General features: G+C 36.7%; 1 protein-coding gene across 2 annotated transcripts in view; it reads right to left on the bottom strand.

Annotated features, from left to right (window-relative positions):
• Positions 1 to 20,583, bottom strand: part of Spata1 (spermatogenesis associated 1) — a 27,362-nt gene extending 6,779 nt beyond the window's left edge. The window contains exons 1-7 of one of the 2 annotated variants that reach the window (XM_052178991.1): positions 20,351 to 20,583; positions 14,453 to 14,546; positions 13,841 to 13,922; positions 10,013 to 10,121; positions 9,308 to 9,433; positions 1,799 to 1,977; positions 314 to 412 (exon numbers count right to left, since the gene is read on the bottom strand). In XM_052178991.1, coding sequence (XP_052034951.1) covers positions 314 to 412; positions 1,799 to 1,977; positions 9,308 to 9,433; positions 10,013 to 10,121; positions 13,841 to 13,922; positions 14,453 to 14,546; positions 20,351 to 20,462 — 801 coding nt within the window. In that variant the 5' untranslated portion in view covers positions 20,463 to 20,583. The remainder of the gene's footprint in view (positions 1 to 313; positions 413 to 1,798; positions 1,978 to 9,307; positions 9,434 to 10,012; positions 10,122 to 13,840; positions 13,923 to 14,452; positions 14,547 to 20,350) is intronic. The other variant, XM_052178993.1, reaches the window with a different exon arrangement.

The raw sequence follows: 20,583 nt of genomic DNA, 5'->3' as shown, positions 1-20,583 counted from the left end.
CTACACAACTGTAGGAAAACATTTTTTTAAAATGTTTTTTATCTTCTTTTCATATTGTATTGTCTCACATAGTCCTTTAACCTTTAATTACTTTTAGTAACATTTTACCTTTACCTGTTATAACATGCATTTTTTTTTTTTTTTTTTTACTGTATTTGGTTTTCTCCATGTATTTTGTTTGTTGTCATCTAATCAATGCTAAAGAACCAATTTAAGAAGAGTTATTTCTGGCCACCTTTATAACACTCAAAGTTAAAATGACACTTTATTTCAAGATGAGTGTTATAATCTGATTAGGAAAAATATAGATTACCTTAACTTCTAATATGAGTTTCATTTTATCAGTATCCAGTTTTCTCTTAAGTTGGTCAATTGCATGCTGTACTTCAGTAATCTGTATTATAAGATAATTCTGTGTAGGACATAAAATTATTTATTTAGTATATTTGTAAATTTAGTATAAATAGCCTTATGAACATAAACTATGAAGTGGTCATTAAAGTCCATTTCAGAAAACAACCTTTTTGTTTTGGATGTCTTTCTGCTGAGATCTCATGCATTAGGGGTTACTTCCTCTTCTCTTCTACACTAGTCATTTATTATTTTTTAAAAATGAGGCTGGCATCATGGTACATACTTATAATCTCAGTATTTAGGAAGCTGAGGCAGGAGACTCTCAAGTTTAAGGCCAGGCTGGGTACATAGTAAGATCCCATCTCAGTAAACAAAATTGATATTTGTAAAATGGACCATTAATTTAACATTATGAACACTATCAACTTATGAAGATGTTAGCAAACACCTGAAAGTCAGCATAGTATTTTATTAGCTGAATCAGATTAGGATTATTTAAAAATATATATCTAATTGTTAAAAATGTCTTATATAAGAAAGTCTAAAAATATAAAAATAATTTTTCTTGGAAAACCTATGCAGGACCATGCTCTTTACTAAAGTTATTTAAGAGATTTAAACTTCCATGCAAGGCAGAGGCAGGCAGATCTTTAAATTCAATGCTACCCTAGTCTACAGAGTGAGTTCCAGGACAGGCAAGGCTATACAAGAAATACTGTCTCAAAAACCAAAACAAACAAAAAATTTTAAACTTCCTTTGTGAAACAGATTCTCATGTTGAACCAATAAAGCTGTAAGAAAAAGTATTAACTATACTAAAATAGTCAACTAATATGTCAAGTAATTATTTTAGCCTAGCTAGGTTTTTTTTATATTAAATTTACCTAAAATAGTAAGCATTCATTATTTCATCATGTCTACAATGAAGTCATTATCATAATTAACATTTTTTAATCTTTTGGATATGTGAGATCAGTCTAACAAAAAGCAAAGTGTTAAGTGGTTCCTGGGTTTACTCGTTTATTTTTGCCTATTAAATTATGAAGTAGAATTATATAATAAAGGATAATCTTGTCTGTGGTGTAAGATTCAAGATTATCTCAAAAAATGATCTGATCAAAATTTCATATAATTTAAAAAGTTCTTTAGAATATTCTAAGTTCTGTGGGTGCTCACCACCAGACTACAGTGGGCTCAGTTAGTGCCTTACTCTAGTTTTATCAGGTATTTATCTCTTTGTAATGTTAATTTGCCTTAAGCAGCCAGAGCCTTCCTTGGTAATTGTTACTGATTTAGAGTTCTGCCTAGTTGACTTCCACCAAGGTAAAGAAAAGATTTCTATATTTCATAACTCTGGGCCAGGTTTCTCTCCTATTTTAAAAACATTTGATCCTACTTCCTGGATAGGATTTTTCTAGTGGAAGAGGCACAGTTTACACAGTACCTTAGAATCTGAGATATTTGCCAGATTCCTTGGTCGCATCTTGATCTCCCTGGCTTCAAGCTGCATGAGCAGTTTTTTATAGTAAAGTTCCAAATCTTCTCGAAGTTTTGTTAAAACTTCCTCCAGTGATGCTGTGACTTTCTTGGTGTCAAAGTATTTTTTCTTCCAGCTATCAGAGGCTACAAACAAAACACAAACTACAAAAGTTATAGGTTGTTACGGCTAAACGATTGAACTTTTAAGGTAGGAAGGACTCTAGAGTTTAACAACAACAACAAAAATCAACAAAAAAGCAAGAAGAAACCAATTAAAAGCATTTTCCTTTTCCCCATTTTTTTTCCTATCTTTTATGGACTTATTAAATATTTTAGAGCTGAGAGAAACATTTGCTAGTTAATAACATGATTCGTGTGTTGGTTTGAATGAGAAGGACCACTATAGGCTCATATATTTGAATGCTTGGCACAAAGTTAATAGAACATTGAGAAGGATTAGGTGTGGCCTTGTTGGGAGATGTATCTCTGAAGACAGGAGTGGAGGTGGACTTGAAAGGTTCAAATGCCAGGCGGTGGTGGCATATGCCTTTAATCCCAGCACTTGGGAGGCAGAGGCAGGCGGATTTCTGAGTTCGAGGCCAGCCTGGTCTACAGAGTGAGTTCCAGGACAGCCAGGGCTACACAGAGAAACCCTGTATCAAAAAAACAAACAAACAAAAAAAAACACAAAACAACAACAACAAAAACAAAAAACAACAACAACAACAAAAACAAAAGGAAGGAAGGCTCAAAAGTCCACACCAGGCTCAGTTTTTCTCTCTTTACCCTGCTTGTATATGGCTCCAAGTTCCATGCCTCCCTGCTTGCTGCCATGTGTCCCACCATGATGATCATGGACTAACCTAACCCTCTGAAACTATAAGCAAGCCACCAATTAAATGTTTTTTGTTTTAAGTCGCCTTGGTCATGGTGTCTCTTAACAGCATTATAAAAGTAACCAAGACAGATACTATCTAGGGACTAGGGTATTGCTGTGACAGACCTTAGCATGTTGCCTGTTGGAAGAATGCTGACTTTAGGAATCTGGATTAAGAAAGTGGTGTAATGCTGTAAGCAGGGGTTTAATGGGCCATCTTAGGAAGAACCTGGAAGACAGCAGTGTTGAAAGCAATGTGGACGATGGAGGCCCAGCTCAATGTTTCGATGGGAGCAAAATTAGCTAGAAAGTGGGCTGGACACAATTATTGTAGTCTTTTGGTAAAGAAAGTAGTTACTTTTTGCCTGTTTCCTAAGAATCTCCATGAAGTTAAACTGAAGAGTTTTGGACTAATCTGACTGGCAGCAGATATTTCAAGACAACCTAGTATTGACTGCGTCAGATGGTTGTTAGTGATCACTCATACAGATCTACAATGAAAAAGAGCAACCTGGGCAAAAGAGAAATCAAAATGTAAGTCTGAAGAGAAAAGGAGCATAAGAAAATTGCTGAGACAAGTCCTGTGCTCAAAGAAATAAGAAGCTTAAAGAAAGGCCTGACGTTAAATGGATGCTAAATAGAATAATAAAGGGAGGGTGCCTTCAGCTAATTCTGCAACCTGTGGCAGGAAAAGGCCTAAGGGTGTTATTTCCTCAGACTAAAAAGCAACTACAAAGGAAAGCTTATGCAGGTGTAATTAAGAAGGGGCCAGCTTTGGGCTCAAGCAAGACCATGACAGCTTCATCCTCATGGTCCTGGTTATAGAGTCACAGATACAGGAATAAAAGAGTTCTAGGATCTTCCTCTGTGGTTAAGGAACACTGCTGAGGCCAGATGTGTTGCAGGGGACTCACTGTATGGAGGACCAGAGAGGCCATTTGTGTGACACTGTGAAAGTGAAGCCTGGATTGTATTGGACCCCAAGATTCTGGGAATGCCAGAGCCCTGGGATGTCTGCTGAGAGCTACAAACAAGGAGTAGAAACAGCCCAAGATAAAGAAATGTATTGTACTCAACAAAGCTGGAATGAGTGGGGGGTCCTAAGAGCCCCTAAGCCCTTTGACATCAGACATAGAGTTATAGGATTTGGAGTTTGCCCTGCTGGGTTTTAGTCTTGCTTTGGTCCAGCATCTCCTCACTATCCCTTTTCTTCCTTTTGGGATGTTAATAGAATAAGCATTGGAGAAACCAGGATTGTCAATGACATGGGACAATTTTCTTCAACAATAGGAAAATGAATGACACCTAGTCACCTGGAATACCAGAATGATAAGTGATCAATCAACCTGGTGATTCTTTGCTGTTCTATTAGGAGTCAGCCTCTTCCTGGATCCCCCCAACATCCTGAGTATTATTTAGTTCCTAGTCCTGCAATGAATAGAACACATCGATATGAAAGAGGCACTATGTATTCTAAATACTTCACCAATAGAATCTATTCTTATGTTTAACACAGATACTTCCTCTGGGGCTTAGCCCTTAGCTCTGTTTATCAGCCAATAGAATTCATCCTTATTGTAAAGGTCACAGGTCATAAATTCTACTATGTTTAAATGTGCAAGAAAAGTAAACTACGAGGTTAGTCTCTGAAAGGCCATGACCCAGTGTCTGCAAAGATGGCACTGTCCCACATTTCATTCTTTACCTCTCCATGATCATCAACCCCTCTGCCACCACCAAACACATAGCGTATATATATGTTGAAAAGTATATAATTTGCTTTTAATTTTAAAAGCAGTTAAACTTAGATTGCCTTGAAGAAACTGGGCTTTTTTATAGTGTTTTGAAAACACACACACACACACACAGGCTGAAAGATTATAGAGATTTTTGAAGTTATATTAAGTTCATTTTGTATTATGAATATTTGAGGCCAGAGAATCGAATGTGGTAATTTGAGTGCTTGGTCTGAAGTTGGCGGAATTCTTTGAGGATTAGGAAGTGTGGGTTTGTTGGAGATAGTATATTACTGGGGGTGAGCTTTGAGGTTTCAAAAGTCTATGTCTTATTCTCTCTTGTTGCCTCCTACTTGAGGATCAAATGCACGCTCTTAGTAACATGTCTGCTTGCCTGTTGCCATGTTTCCCATCATGATGGACTAACCCTCTGAAACTGTAAGCAAGCCTTTAGTGAAATACTTTATTTTTTAAGTTGCCTTGGTCATGGTCTCTTTATAGCAACATAACCAAGCCACTTAGAAATAGACTAAAGTAATGATACATCTAGGAAACATAACCAGGTTTTTTGTTTGACTGTTTGTTTGTTTTGGTTTTCTGAGACAGGGTTTCTCTGTGTAGCCCTGGCTGTCCTGGAACTCACTCTGTAGACCAGGCTGGCCTTGAATTCAGAGATTTGCCTGCCTCTGCCTCCCAAGTGCTGGGATTAAAGGCGTGTGCCACCACTGCCTGGCTAGGTTTTTCTTTAAACAGTGTCTGAAAAATCTTTAAAACCTGTCTGAAAAAAGTATTGAGGTCACTGTAGGGAAAGCTTAAAGTGACCTAAATTCAGTTCCCAGCCCCCATATCAGAAAATTCATAACTACTTCTAATTCTACTTCCAGAGGATCTGATGTCATTTTCTAGTCTTGCAGGTACCCATATATATTCACATAGCCGTATGTGCATTCACATAAATAAATTTTTTTAAAAAAATTAAAAATAGCATACACATCAATATATATTTATTTTATTGTTGGAAAATATGATAAATTCTAAGGCTGTTTCACTGATTCAACCACCAGATCAATTTGTTTGTGGAATCAGCTGACTCTCATTCACAATTTATCAGTTACTCTATAAACATTTCCCTTATGTTCTATAGCATAGTGTGATAGTTAGTCATCATCAACCTAACTAGACTTGGAGTCACCTGTGAAACACCTCTGCGTGTATCTTTGAGGGTGTCCAGCGAGGATTAACCGCGGATGGAAGCTGTCCTGAATGTGAGTGGTGGCATACCATGGGTTGGGATCCCCAAATGAATACAAAGAAAGGAGGTTGAGGAGAGAGAAAGCCAGCAGGACCCCAGCATTCACCTCTCTGCTTCCTGCCTGAACCAGTCATCTGATGTTCTCTCCACAAGTCTTCTGCACTGGAATGGAATTTACCCCCCTTCTTAAACATGAGGCAAAAGTCCTTCTTCCCTTTCAGGTTGCTTCTATCAGGTATTGTGTCACAACAATGAAAAAGGTAATTAATAAAGGCAATTTCTCAAACATGAGGCCCTTTGCTGAGAAAAGTAAATTATTTCAGTACTAAGGAAAGTCTAAATATAAACAGTCTGCTTGGCAGTATGCTACCAGATTGCCCTGTGTTTATTTCTTTGCGATTATCATAGAACTGAAAATGTAATGAAAAATTCTACATTTAAGATGGTTTGTTGACAGTTGCATAGCTGCATGGGACCTCAGCTCAGTACTTAGCTGTCTCTCTGAGCCCTGCTATCAGTTCTCAGTAGTGTATACCAGCCACTACCAAGATAGTTCCACTCTGTGTAATGCTAGGTCTGTTGTTAGCTCCCAGTACTGGCATCTTTTTGAAAGCTGCATTACCTTCTGAGCTGTTCCTCTGACCCTGTAAATATTACTCCACTCAATAGTAATCATATCTTCATTTAAAAAAAATATTTTTATAGTGCTTGGGCTTAAAAACATGACAATTGTTCTCTCTCTCCCTCTCTCTGAAAGCTACCCCTTTCCCTCCTCCTCCCCCTCCCCCTCCTCTCTTTGTAGTCCTGTCTGTTCTGAAACTTGTGTAGATCAGGTTGGCTGTGAATTTAGAGATCTGCCTGCCTCTCCCTCCCAAGTACTGGGATTAAAGGTGTATGCCACAGCACTTGGTGCTAAAATGTTAAGACTATATAAATACCTAGCTTAAAATTCTCCAACAGCTTCTACCTTACTTAGAATAAAATTCAATGGCTTTGAGTTTTCTGAATTTGTGTGGTTCCTCTATGTAAATTTCTGTTTCTTTACTTGCCTGCCTCATTAATCTAATTTGGGTATTTATTAAGAAATACCTTCCTAGGAACACTAGCAAAAGGCCAATAATGTGTTACTCTTAACTGTGCTGTTTTTTAATGTATTTAAAAAAAATTTTTTTGCCTATATGCACATATGCCCATCGTATGTGCATTACCCACAGAAGCCAGAGGTATGGCTGTTGAGAACTGAACGTAGATTCTCTGGAAGAGCAAGCAGCTGGTTCTCTTACCACTAAGCCAACTTTCCAGCCCCAACTGCGATCTTTTAAATTAGTTTTAAAATGTGGATCACTAGCTATATTATTAGCTTCCTACCATTTGGAAGCATGCTTCTCATAGCAGGGCCAGGACCAGGTCTATTCTGTTCATTGTTGCATCCTTAGTACTTAAAATAATAGTCAGCACATAGCAGGATCATGAAATCTCAATCCCCACTCCTCCTCCTCCTCCCCTCCCCCTCTCTCTCTCTCTCTCTGTGTGTGTGTGTGTGTGTGTGTGTGTGTGTGTGTGTGTGTGTAGGTGTACTTTCGAAGTAGTAAGTGACTAATAATTTCCATTTTAGATATGGAAAGAATAACAAATCCAAGAAAAAGGAAAACCTTGCCTATCGCTTCTCGGCCTTTTGGCTAAGATCAAGTGTAGGAAAACCTTGCTTAAGTAAGTGTTAGAATCCAGGCCCTGTGACATCTACTCTAGTGCTTATTAAATTCTTCCAACATTACCCAAGGTTAAGTCACTGCTGCTGCTTCTAAGTAACAATTTAATACTCTCAAATATGTTCTTCAGAGCTACTTTTTGTGCTGTTTAGTATTCTGCTATAAATTAAGAATTCTAAAATAAATTAATCCCATATATGGCTTTTTCTTTATAATTCTCAAATTCAACCCAAAATGAAGGCGTCTCAAATCATTTAACATTTCTCAAACCATTATCTGTAGAAGAATTTAAACTTAAAACATGGCTGCACTGGCAAGAGATCACATCCAAAGACCTTCTAGGTCTGTGTGATCTGGCTGGAATATAGACATGCCTTTAATCCCAGGAGACCAAGGCAAGCAGATCTCTGAGTTCAAGGTGAGCCTGGTGTAGAACAAGTGGTCTAGGCATGGTGGTACACACCTTTAATCCCAGCACTCAGGAGACAGAAGCACGCAGATCTTTGAATTCTAGTCAACTCGAGTAAGTCAGTGAACTGGAAAGCAGCTGAGTTTGTGGGAGTTCAGTTAGTAGAATTCAGAGGCAGTTTTTACTGGAGGAAGTTTTACAGAGAGAGGTTGAAGAGATAACAAGTTAGATACAGGTAAAGACAGAATGAGCCAGAGAATGAGGAACCAGAAGATTAGAACATATTGCTAAAGTTAGTTGAGGCCAAGCAGATCAATTCAGTGAGAAACCAGTCTGATTCAATGTGAAGAGTTTTGAGCTGAGCGGCTGAGGTGACCAGCCAGCCAGAGTTCAAAAAGAGCTAGAAAGAGTGAGCTTACCCAGCTGTAAGTCTCAGAGGCTGAAAACATTCTAGGTCTAGATACGATTATATGGAGGCTAGAAGCTTCCAGAACTAGTCTTAGGTTAGCAGACAGACAGTAAGCCTCTGAGATGACAATTACATCAGGTAAATAAAAGATACTTTTATAATTATACTTTCTTCACCTTGGCTTATATTTCCATTCATTCCTACTAGCCCTAACCATATTCCTTCTGATTATATAAAATAAAAGAAAATGATTTTTTTCCTGCTAAGTTCCTTCCTTCATATCTGTAAAGCAGAGAGGCACATATATCACAAAATTAAGTACCTAGGTCAGCTCAAAGACTCAAAGAAGGCTCCTAAAGTTCATTATTTATGATCCTGAATGACCTGTAGGAAACAAGCCAGTGAGCTGAGTAAAAATGAGTAGGAGGACAAGGTAGAAAAAAGGTCATTGATGACCAGGGAAAGAATGCCTGGAGCAAAGAAGCACATCTGGATCCAGGGGACCCAACTCTTTCTGGAGCACATCTGGATCCTGGGGACCCAACTCTTACTGGAGGGCTTTCTTGATTTTTTTTTTCCCATCTAATTTAGGTGTTCTTCCTTTGAATTCCTACCATACAATTGTGTAGTTCCTTTATACTAGCACTAAACAAGTGCTATTTATTACAAGTATCATTTATTTTTAAGTTAGTTATCATTTCTCCATTGGACCCTAAGATTTTTAATGGTAGGGACATGATTATATGTGCCTATTAATATCTCCTTGGCCCTTATAACAGTGGCTACATCTGCTAACCACATAAATACTTATTTAATACATTAGTGAAAGAATTAACTAAAAGTAAGTGTTGGTGGCAAAAAAATTTGAGTTTTAATTTACAAAGCCTTATGCAAAATATTTATTGCATAAAAGTTGAATGACTGTGTTTTCTATATTAAACAAATTTCAACCATGTATTACTTAAACTATAACAATAGTGAAAACATAAATATTAATTATAATTCTAGTTTCTGATGTATCAACTTGTAGAATTGAGGATTAGTTTTATTTATAGCTATAAAGTCTGGGTAATAAACTTTACCATGATATCGTTTCGATTTATTTTGTTCAAATAGCTTTTCAACTTTTTTTATTAATTCTTCTCTAATATTTTCCAGATATTTTCGTTCTTCTTTGACTTGTTTCATTTGTTCAATAATCTTCTCTCCTAGAGAGATTATAACCCAGTTATCAATTCTGAAAGCTAAAATATGTTTCATATCCCAAAAGACAGAGTTAAAAACCTGAAAGTGTATGAACAACAAGAATAAATATACTCAAAACATGTTTTCTTTCTGTTCTTACCACTTTGGAGAACATGGAAGAGACATTTTGATTTGCATGGATTTATAAAACAGCATATTTCTTCTGTGTTTACACATATGTGTAAAACTAGATAGTCAGGTTTAAGTTCTTGAATTTTTTTAGTTTATTTATTTTGAGCCCAAAGTTATTGTACTTATGTCTCAGATAGAAAGTGCATGTTTGAGAATGAAACAATATTAGTAACTAGTTAATATTAATATAATACTGCAACATAAATATAATGTAGCTTTCTGTTATGGCAAAATATAACAAACTTTACCATTTAACTATTTTCAGTGTATAATTAAGTGACATTAAGTTACAATGTTATATAGCCATTCCCATCATCCATCTTCGTAACTTTATAAAGTATCATGAACTCAAACGTTTTGGCCATTAAACAATAATTCCTTATTAACACAGTTTGCTTTGCCTCACTTACTCTCAATTTTTAATAAAGAGGTATCAGTTAATCTTGAAGAAATTCGTTGAGAAGGAAATGAAGGAAAATCAATCAGATCTGGTAGGGCGATGTGCTCCTTGTCACACACCTGTAAGCAAGCATGGGAATGAGCAGAACCTGATAGGGTGAAGCATTCTTTTATTTTGTCCACAAATGATTATTTTTTCTTTTTTATTCGATATATTCTTTATTTACACTTCAAATGATATTCCCTTTTCTGGAGGGTCCCCCTCCATGAAAGTCCCATAAGCCCTCTTCCCTCCCCCTGTTCCCCAATCACCCCCTTCCCGTTTCCCTATCCTGGTATTCCTCTACACTGCTGCACTGAGCCTTTCCAGGACCAGGGACCTTTCCTTCCTTCTTCTTGGGCATCATTTGATACAAAAATAATTACTAATGCATACCAGCAGTCCTTTTTATTATACAGTGATGAACTGCCAATTTTACATTTATTGCTATAGATTATTTCTTATGTCTTGCCTTTCCATTTCACTAATACTTGGACATTTTATGAAGACAATATAAACAAAAGCTTTAAAAATTATCTTTCTTCCAAATGTGATTTATTTTCAAGAGTTCTAGTCTTAGTGGCTTGATATAATAGATTCTTAGAGTTTTAAGATACTACTGCTGTTTTTCACCCTGAGTCAATTTTGATAATTTATACTTGCCAAGAAAAATTGATGTCTATTGCATTCTCAAAATGTTAGCAGATTGTTTTGTATCTTATTCTTATCCTTATGTGCCCTGCGTCCACTTTTTATGTTTATATTTCTTCTTTCTTCCTCCTACTCCTCCTCTTCCTCGTCCTCCTTTTCCTTTTCTTCCTCCTCCTTTTCCTCCTTGTTTTTGTGTGTGTTCTATGCCCACACAGGTCAGAGGACGACTTGCAGAACTCAGTTCTCTTCTTCCATCAGGGGGGTCCTGGTGTCATCAGGCTTGACGACAAGCACCTAACCCTGCTGAGCCACCGCGCCAGCTCTTGTCTCAAGTTTCCTATTTTTACCTGTTCTTGTTAACTCAATCCTTGCTATGTTGATGTTTTTCTCATTATTTTTATAGATCTTAAATTGTTTTCAATTCTGATAGGTTTTTAATTCTCTAATTTACTAGTTACTACTTTAAAATTAATCAAGTCTTATTCACATTTTCTTTACTTTCTGGAGTAACTTACAGAATCAAATTTCTCCAAGGAGATAGAAATTAGAATTTCTCCATACATCTTTCTAAATGTCACAAAAGGAAGGCAGGTAAATTATACATACAGCATAAGATCACAGAATCCTGCAACTATAAGAATAACTCATAGTGTAGGCACTAACTTACATTTGAGCAGAGCCCAATGCACTTTATATTAGATCACACTATACACAGATAGCATATAAATGCCAATATGGTGTATTTTAGAGGGGCAAGACTACATCAAGTGCAAAAAGATTTGAATGAGAGGGTCTAAAACCAAGGAACTTGTAATATAAGCAATTTAAGCTTATTCCCAACTAGCTTACAAATAAATAAGGCTGAGACTATGGTTATTTTACTTGGCTTTGACAATTCCTGGGGGGTCACCCCTAACCTACTCTTCTAACTGTAGGCCTGGTTACCTCAGTGGTGTACCCTAGATACTTGCTGTTTCTCCTGGCCATGTGCTCATTCTTCCTCTTCCCTTGTCACTACTACCTACTCCCCTTCTCTAGTTCTTCCTCCTCCTCCTCCTTCTCTTCTCCTCCAACCAGGTCACTCTAAAATCACCTACTTGTAATCCCTTCAATAATTGGCTGTAGCAACTTTTATTTAACCAATAGTTTTAAATCAAGGAATAAGGTTTGCACAACAAAAGCCTGTAAACATGAGAAGTAACTCATAGGCCTAGACCTTCTGGTGAAGAATTTAGCTTTACAATAGCAATAGACCAAACCTCAACAGGAACTGGAAATATGGAGGACTAGAGATGGTTATGATGACCAGATACAATTTCTGAAAGACTGAGGAAAGTTTTTTTGAAAGATGTGTTTGTTTTTTTTTTTTTTGAAAGAAACAGTGTTTTCTTTTTTTAAGAACTAATTGCCAAGATGAGAATTCCACTGAGCTAAGTTATCAGAAATGAACCAGTCAGCCACTGGAAATACTTGTATTTGATAATCTCTGCAGGATGGGAAGATTGACTTCAGCCATAGCTCTCAGTCCATAGCTGGCTTTCTATATAACTAGTGTGCCTATGATGAAACAGCAACATGCAGCATGACTGTACAGCCCAGCACAGTATTTGCTTCATAGTGGCCGGCTGGTACCAGAACCAGAGTATACTGAGTAGACGTCCCCGTTCTCTCCTGTTCTGTACAGGCCCCCAGAATGCTGGAGCGTGGTGTCTTCATTTAGGTCATTCCACTCCACTTATCTCTCTGGAAACACACTCACCAACACATTCAGAAATGTTCCTTACTAATTCCTAGGCATATTTAAATCCAATTACGTCAACAATCAAGATTTATAACTTCATGAGGCTTCAATGTTGTTTGCAGGGGAAATGGGAATTAATATGTGCAAAATGCTTAAAATAGTGTGATGGTTTATATAAGCTTGGCCCAGGGAATGACACTATTAGAAGGTGTGGCCCTGTTGGAGTAGGTGTGTCACTGTGGGCATGGGCTTAAGACCCTCATCCTAGCTGTCTGGAAGTCAGTATTCTAGCAGCCTACAGATGAAGATATAGAACTCTCAGCTCCTTCTGCACCATGCCTGCCTAGATGCTGCCATGCTCCCACCTTGATGATAATGGACTGAGCCTCTGAACCTGTAAGCCAGTCCCAATTAAATATTGTCTTTATAAGAGTTGCCTTGGTCATGGTATCTGTTCACAGCAGTAAAACCCTAACTAAGAGAGTTAGACATACTAGATGTAATATATCTAGAATCCTAATAATGTCCTAAGTTCATCTTGCATAGATTCACAAAATTCTCTCCATGTCTTATTAGTTCTTCAGAATAAACTGGTGATATAGTGTCCATTAGCTCTTTTAGACTTTTGCTAGTCAGATGAAACGGGGTATCCAAAGCCACACTGCTAGTAACTGACAACTGGTGATAACAGTCAACTATTACTATATAACTTGTCAACACACTCAAGAAATCTCTTCTAAAGAACTGAAGTAATACAATACATCTATCAGCATATTCAGTTACAAACTTCTAAAACTGACAATTAAAAATTAAAGTACCTTAAACATAGTGAAAACATTTAATACAATGATCTAAACAGCTGCTGTACACACATCTTCATCCCACTCATTTGGGCATACTGCCTCTGCATAATACAAACAAAAATCGAATAACCAGTGGTAATACTGATATTATATAATATTACATAATACAAACAAAAATTGAATAACCAGTGGTAATACTGATATTATATAATATTACATAATACAAACAAAAATCGAATAATCAGTGGTAATACTGATATTATATAATATTACATAATACAAACAAAAATCGAATAACCAGTGGTAATACTGATATTATATAATATTACATAATACAAACAAAAATCGAATAACCAGTGGTAATACTGATATTATATAATATTACATAATACAAACAAAAATCGAATAACCAGTGGTAATACTGATATTATATAATATTACATAATACAAACAAAAATCAAATAACCAGTGGTAATACTGATATTACAATAAAATATTTATGGTATTATAAATAAAAACTTAAAATTTTAATCTATAGCTCAATTTTAATTTCTCTATTAATATTATGTTGCAATGTACATTTAAGTAAAAATTGTAATCATACCAGTTTGGCCTGCCTTCTACTGATGGTTGTATTATCATCCTCCTCATCCTCATCGTCATCATTATTTTTCCAAAGAAATGGACTTAAAAGTGAATAACATGAGTATTAGTATCTACTATTCATATATTAATGATTGTTTTGATGTTATATAAACACAAATATAACTTTAAAATTGGTTAAAGTTAATCTCAAAGCTAGATGGGTGGCTTATATCAGTAGTCCTAACTTTTTCCCTGGCTGAAGCAGAGGACTGCTTGAGCCCAGGAGGTTAGGATCAGCCAGGTATCTGCCATATATACATATACATATACATATACATATACATATACATATACATATATATATATAATTATGTTGAGCTATATGTTTTCTTTCAAACTCATTAATGATCAACATAAACTACATTAAATATGAATAGTAAAATAACATATCACTATGGATCTACGATGATGAAAAATTATTAGAAATATAATTCTTTAGTGAATATAACTCTCTTGCGTATACAATTGTTGCTTAATTTGAAAAGAGTGTAATCAAAATCATTGTATAAATAACATTCTTTTCCTTATACTCCAGAGTAGAATATATATGATCACCAGTTATACTAATTACCTTTTTAGGTTTCCAAAATAATCATTTGACTCTTCCAATGATCCTGGCAACTTGGAATTTCCAAAGTGACTTTGTGTAGGCTGGCATTCTTCAGCTGATGTTTATGTTCATGCAATGGCAAATAAAATTCAAATATTGAAAAAACAGTAAAGTAAGCATTGTTCTTTTTTTTAAGATTTTATTTATTTTATTTATATGAGCACTGTAGCTGTCTTCAGACACCCTAGAAGAGGCCATCAGATCCCATTATAGATGGTTATGAGCCACCATGTGGGTGCTGGGAATTGAACTAAGAACTTAGTTCTGGAACGCTGGAGTCAGTGCTTTTAACAGCTGAGCCATCTCTCCAGCCCAAGTGTTGTTTTCATTCATATATATATACACATATATGTATATATATAAAATAACCTTGCAAATACAAATTCAGATTTTCCAGAATAAGTTTTACAATACATTAGTCTGTATGAATAAAAGATTCTTTAGTGAAATTTTCTGGCCTCCTTGGACACTGCATGAATGTGGTATACATACATGCAGGCAAAACAATACATATAAGTAAATAAAACCTTTTTTTCAACTTGAAGTTGTATGATTTTAATTTTAATTTAGCTATCAATCATTTCCCAGTTGACACAGGTAATGTCAAGCAAACAGAAATTTTCAAAATGATCTAATTAATATTAAATTAATCAAAATTAGATATAACAGCTGTTTAAAAGCAATAATAAAACCCCAATCTGCTCACCTACCCTCAGCCACCCAGCAAAGAAATAATGCAAAATTTGGTAGATCTGTGGGTCTATTCTTGTAGGAATATAAGATTCTGGTGATTCCTACCATCAAAACAAAGCATGATGCATAGCAACATGTAATATCTATGCATATTCATGACAAGAGACCTATTTCTATATTTACTCTTGAAAATTATATTTCATGAAAATAAACAGATTCACAGAAAGGGAGTAACTTTGAAACTAAGATTTGCACTGTGAGTTGCTTGTGACAAAGTTAAGAGAAATTTAAGCAAAGAAATGGCACATGAAGGTTCAGAGTACTAATAATGTGTATAATAGTTTTAATCTGCAGTGAAAACTCAATGTGCCTATAGTTCAGTGCTATAAATAGCTCACATCTTGGTATTGCCTTAGTAGGTATGGCTTCCCCATTTCCTCTTTAAAGTGCCACAGTGGTGAAGCATACGTTTCAAGATTTAGATCCCTCACTTCAAGATCTGATTTCAATCCCAACTGCCATTTTCCTAGATCAGGACTGTAGTGCCCAAGTCTATTCTTCTTGTTACCTAGATTGTATTTCTAGGCCTGAAATTCAATCATGCCACTCTTGTTAAATACTCCAGTGGCTTCCACTGTCCACTGAACTCTAGCTTGTACACAGAGTTCTTACAAATCCTTAGCTACCTCCCCAGAAATACAAGTTCATGGTACATGTTCATCCTCTCTCCTCATACTATAATGGTAAAAAATGTTTGACTAAATGTACCCTGTTAACTAAATCCTGAAAATTCCATCCATATCATGATTGCATGAAGGAAGAATACTGGAGGTACTCATGCCAGCATTTTAAGTTTCAGAATTTGGAGCACTTGAATTTCAGAGTACCAGACTTAACCTCTCCCTTTCTTTCTTTAATACACTTGTCAAACACACACTTTGCATGTTCTCACCAGCCATGCTTTTCTAATTAAGATAATTCACATTCAGAAGGAGACTGAATGGGGTCAATCAGAAGGAAGAAACAATTTCAGATATTTTCTTCTATACAAAATAGACTAGTAGCATATTTTCAAGAAATTCCTTTGTATACTAACCTAAACAATAAAAAATTATAAATTCCTTCTTGTTGGTTGAAAAGAAACGTAAATGAAAATTCCTTGCTATGACAATAAATAGCTATATTACAATGATCCATCCGAATAAAATCAATGACTCAAAATATACAGCTTGAAATTTTTCAAAAACATATTTGGCTAAACAAAGAACCGTGGATGGCTATTACTCGAGTCCAGCTAATTGACAAAAACTTCTAAATAAAGAAATATCAAGATACACACAGCCCAGGATTGGGAAGAGATAGTGGTGCTCATGACTGTAGAGGCTTGTGGCTCTTGGGGCAAGAGCAGGTGGTAGTTGCTTGTTACATGGAAATGACCAAGAAGCCAAGAGCTTGTGGTAGAAGAGAAGGCAAAACACAAACATCAAACCCTGCTACACAGATGGTTTTATGTTTGTCTGCTAGACCTCACATCCAAGCTTCCACAATTTCCTAAAACAATGCCACAAACTGGAGACCAGACGTTCACACATGCATCTGTGGAAGACATCCACATTCAAGGTGTGACATCCACCTCCCATCCCTATAGGCTAATGGCTCAAGGATTCCACATGCTTCCTAAAAATAGCAGCAGCAGTTGGGGACAATAATCTTTAGAAATGTTTCACATTCAAACCATATCAATAAGATTTTTGAGGATATATATCTATCTCCTCACAAATTTGACAAGTTACTTCTGTGTAGTAGAATCATTTATTTTTGATATATACTTTAGTTTCTGGAACTTTAAAGAACTAGCATACATTAACACCTCATTTGTGTGTTTTGTTTTTTAAAGATTTATTTATTTTATTTATATAAGTACACAGTAGCTGTCTTCAGACACCCTGGAAGAGGGCATCAGATCCCATTACAGATGGTTGTGAGCCACCATGTGGTTGCTGGGAGTTGAACTCAGGACCTCTGGCAGAGCAGTCAGTGCTCTTAACTGCTGAGCCATCTCACTAGCCCCTTAACACCTCATTTGAATTGCAGGGATTTTTTGTTTTGTTTTCAGAAAAGCACCAACAATTAACCTGAGGAGCCCAGAGTACTCCTAGGCACTGGTCTGCTGCCCCATCTTACTGTGTGTTCTCAAGCCCTACATTCTTTTCAGCTGCAGTAAAACCACCTGGCATGCATGAGCCCCATAAATAAAGGTTGAGATAAGATCCCTCCCTTAGCCTTGAGCCTGTACCAACATCCTGCTATCTGCACATCCTGGGCTCAAGAACTAAACCTCAATTTCTGATTCCTTCTTTATTATCCCCCTGAATATCTGCTTGTGGACTTATGCTTCAGGAGACTGCTCCTGCCTCTTTAAGGTCCTGTTGTCAGTTGAGCCTGACCAGGACCCTAACTGGTTAGAAGCATTTTCCTGAAATGAATAAAGTTGCTTTTGGTTTATTTCTGACTTTGGTGGAACTTTCCTCGTTATATGTGCCCTGTGACCTCAACTTAACCCAATTTGAGAGCCACATGTGGGTTGGCAAGAAGGGTCAGTGGTAAAGGCATTCATCAAATCTGAAGACTTGAGTTTAAATCCCTGGAACCTGCACAGTGAAAAGAGAGAACCCACTCTTTCTTACAAGTTGTTCTCTGACCTCCACACACACAGAGACAGAAAGAAATAAATGTAAAATAACCACATTTGTGAGGAATTTGTGTAATTTAACATTCCCACCAAGTTTTTTTTAAAAGTTTGTGCAGTTTTATATAGAATGTGAAATCTTACACAACTTAAAGTTTCATGGAGAGCAATTACACCTATATTAGGGGTACTCCACCTTGTACTATTCAGAAATACTGGATTTTACTGTGAATGTTTTTAATTTTTTTCTTTAGTTTTTAGGGGAATTACCATGAATGACAGATACATGCCATGATAAAGATTCCCACTGAGTATGAATCTAACTGGAATCAACTAATACTAAATATTTTTTTATTTTTTTTATTTTCTAAATTCTTTGTTTACATTCCACAGGCTTTCCCCTTTCCAAGTTCCCCCACCCCATATGTCCCATAAGCCTTCTATACATTCATTCTCCAGTCACCTCCCTCCTTTTTCTCTGTCCTGGTACTCCCCTACAATGCTGGAACAGGCCTTTCCAGGATCAAGGCCCTCTCCTTACTTCTTCATGGGAGTCATTTGATATGCTACTTGTGTCTTGGGTATTCATAGCTTCTAGTATAGTTAATATCCACTTATCAGTGATTGCATTCCATGTGTATTCTTTTGTGATTGGGTTGCCTCACTTAGGATGATATTTTCCAGTTCCAACCATTTGCCTACAAATTTCATGAATTTATTGTTTTTAATTGCTGAGTAATATTCCATTGTGTAAATATACCACATTTTCTGTATCCACTCCTCCATTGAGGGACATCTGGGTTCTTTCCAGCTTCTGGCTATTATAAATAAGACTGTTATGAACATAGTGGGGCATGTGTCCTTATTGCATGCTGGGGAATCCTCTGGGTATATGCCCAGGAGTTATTAATGCAGGGAATATTAAAGGAATCTGTTGGGGGATGGTTTTGTGCACTGTGTATTCAGATGCTGATTACAGTGCCTAGAGATCTGATTGAAGTCCAGACATCTACAGTAACAAGCATCTCTCATCTCAATGTTGAATAAAAAAATGTTTTCTATTACCTCTGATTGGTTAATAAAGAGCTGGCCAGCCAATTTGTTACTGAGTCTCAAGTGGGGACCACAGAGGCAGGGGGAGGGAGGAGATGAAGGAGAGGGAGAATGAGAAAAGGGAGAGAGAGAGAGAGAGAGAGAGAGAGAGAGAGAGAGAGAGAGAGAGAGAGAGAGAGAGGAGCTTCAACATGAGCATTCACCACAAGCAGGTCACCAAGAGGAGTTGCCATGAGGATAGATACTGATGGAGCAGGAGCAACCAAGACAAGACTAAGATGGCAAGTAATGGGGCAAGGGGCTAGGTAGTAGGCAGCATAGACAGGTTATCTGGCCAGCAACAGTACAAGGAACTTGTAATAGATATAATGTCTTTATTTGGGAGCTAGAGGAAGCACAGAAAAGCCAGAATTAACGTTACAGAAAGCGATAAGTTTGAAATATCATCTGGTGTAGAATAAATTGAGATGGCAAGAAATATAATTACAAAGCAATATCCTGCAGCTGTAATGGATACTGTTATTAGCTTGCGGAGATGTATTTTACTTACATCTACTATACCTGTTTTTCCCTTGCATACCTTATTTGCCTATGAAATATGATCAAAATTTTCAACTGATACTTTTCTCCATAGATTTGTTTCTGTAAACTTAATTTTAATTAAAGCATTTTGGTTATTTATCACTTACTGTGCATGTGTGTATGGAGGTGCACCAGTGTGTATGAGTGTTTGTACACATGTACATGTGGAGACCAGAAGTCAATCTTATGTGTCCTTCTTCAAGTGCCATCTACCTTCTTGTGTGCCTTTAAAGATCTACTTTATTTTCAATCATGTGTGTCTGTGTGGAGATGTCCATAAGTGCAGGTGTCTATGGAGGCCAGATGAGGACAGCCTGGACTGGAGCTAAAAGATCAGCCTGATGTGGATGGTAGGAGACACATTCAGGTGCTCTGCAAGAACAGTAAACACAATCTCTGAGTCATCTTTCTAGTTCTGACCATTGTGTTTTTGAGATAGCTCCCTGGATTTGAGCTCAGCAAGTAGGCCAGTCTAGGTGGGCTAGAAAATCCCAAAGATCTACCTGTCTCTGACTCCTGAATGCTGGGGTCCAAATGTGTTCATCATGCCCAACATTTTTGTTCTCGTTGTTTTGCTTTAACCAGGCCCTGTGGACTGAATGTGGGTCCTTATGTTTGCAAGTCTAACACATTACACCCTGAACTGCCTCCCTAGCTCTTAATTAATTTTTAACAAAGTATTTTATTTTTTTCCCACTTGTCCATTTTAAAGCCCCACTTGAACTATAGCTTTCCTTGCCTGTATTTGTAAGGTTAGATTTGCCCCAAATTTGCATATAGGCTTGACTGCTCAAATTTATTATATAAAAAACTCTTATCTTTCCCATTTTAGTTGAAATCACCTTCCTGATTTGTAAAGTCTCTCCAGGTATTTTCCAACAAACTTGGATTTCCAGGTTCATCCTTTGACAAAGATATACTATCTGGTCTGTGAATTGTTCCATTTATCTCCATAGTATCCGAAATGCTCTGCTCTTCATCTAAAGTAACTGTTGATGCTGAATAAACATTTCCTAAGTGATCTATTACAGGAAGCAAATATAATTCTGGTTGAAGAGCCTAAAACATAGGAAAT

Source organism: Apodemus sylvaticus, chromosome 4 (genome assembly GCF_947179515.1).
Source record: "Apodemus sylvaticus chromosome 4, mApoSyl1.1, whole genome shotgun sequence".
Lineage (NCBI taxonomy): Eukaryota > Metazoa > Chordata > Mammalia > Rodentia > Muridae > Apodemus > Apodemus sylvaticus.
Note: the sequence above shows the minus strand (reverse complement) of the source record. Positions and strands in the feature narration are given on the sequence as shown.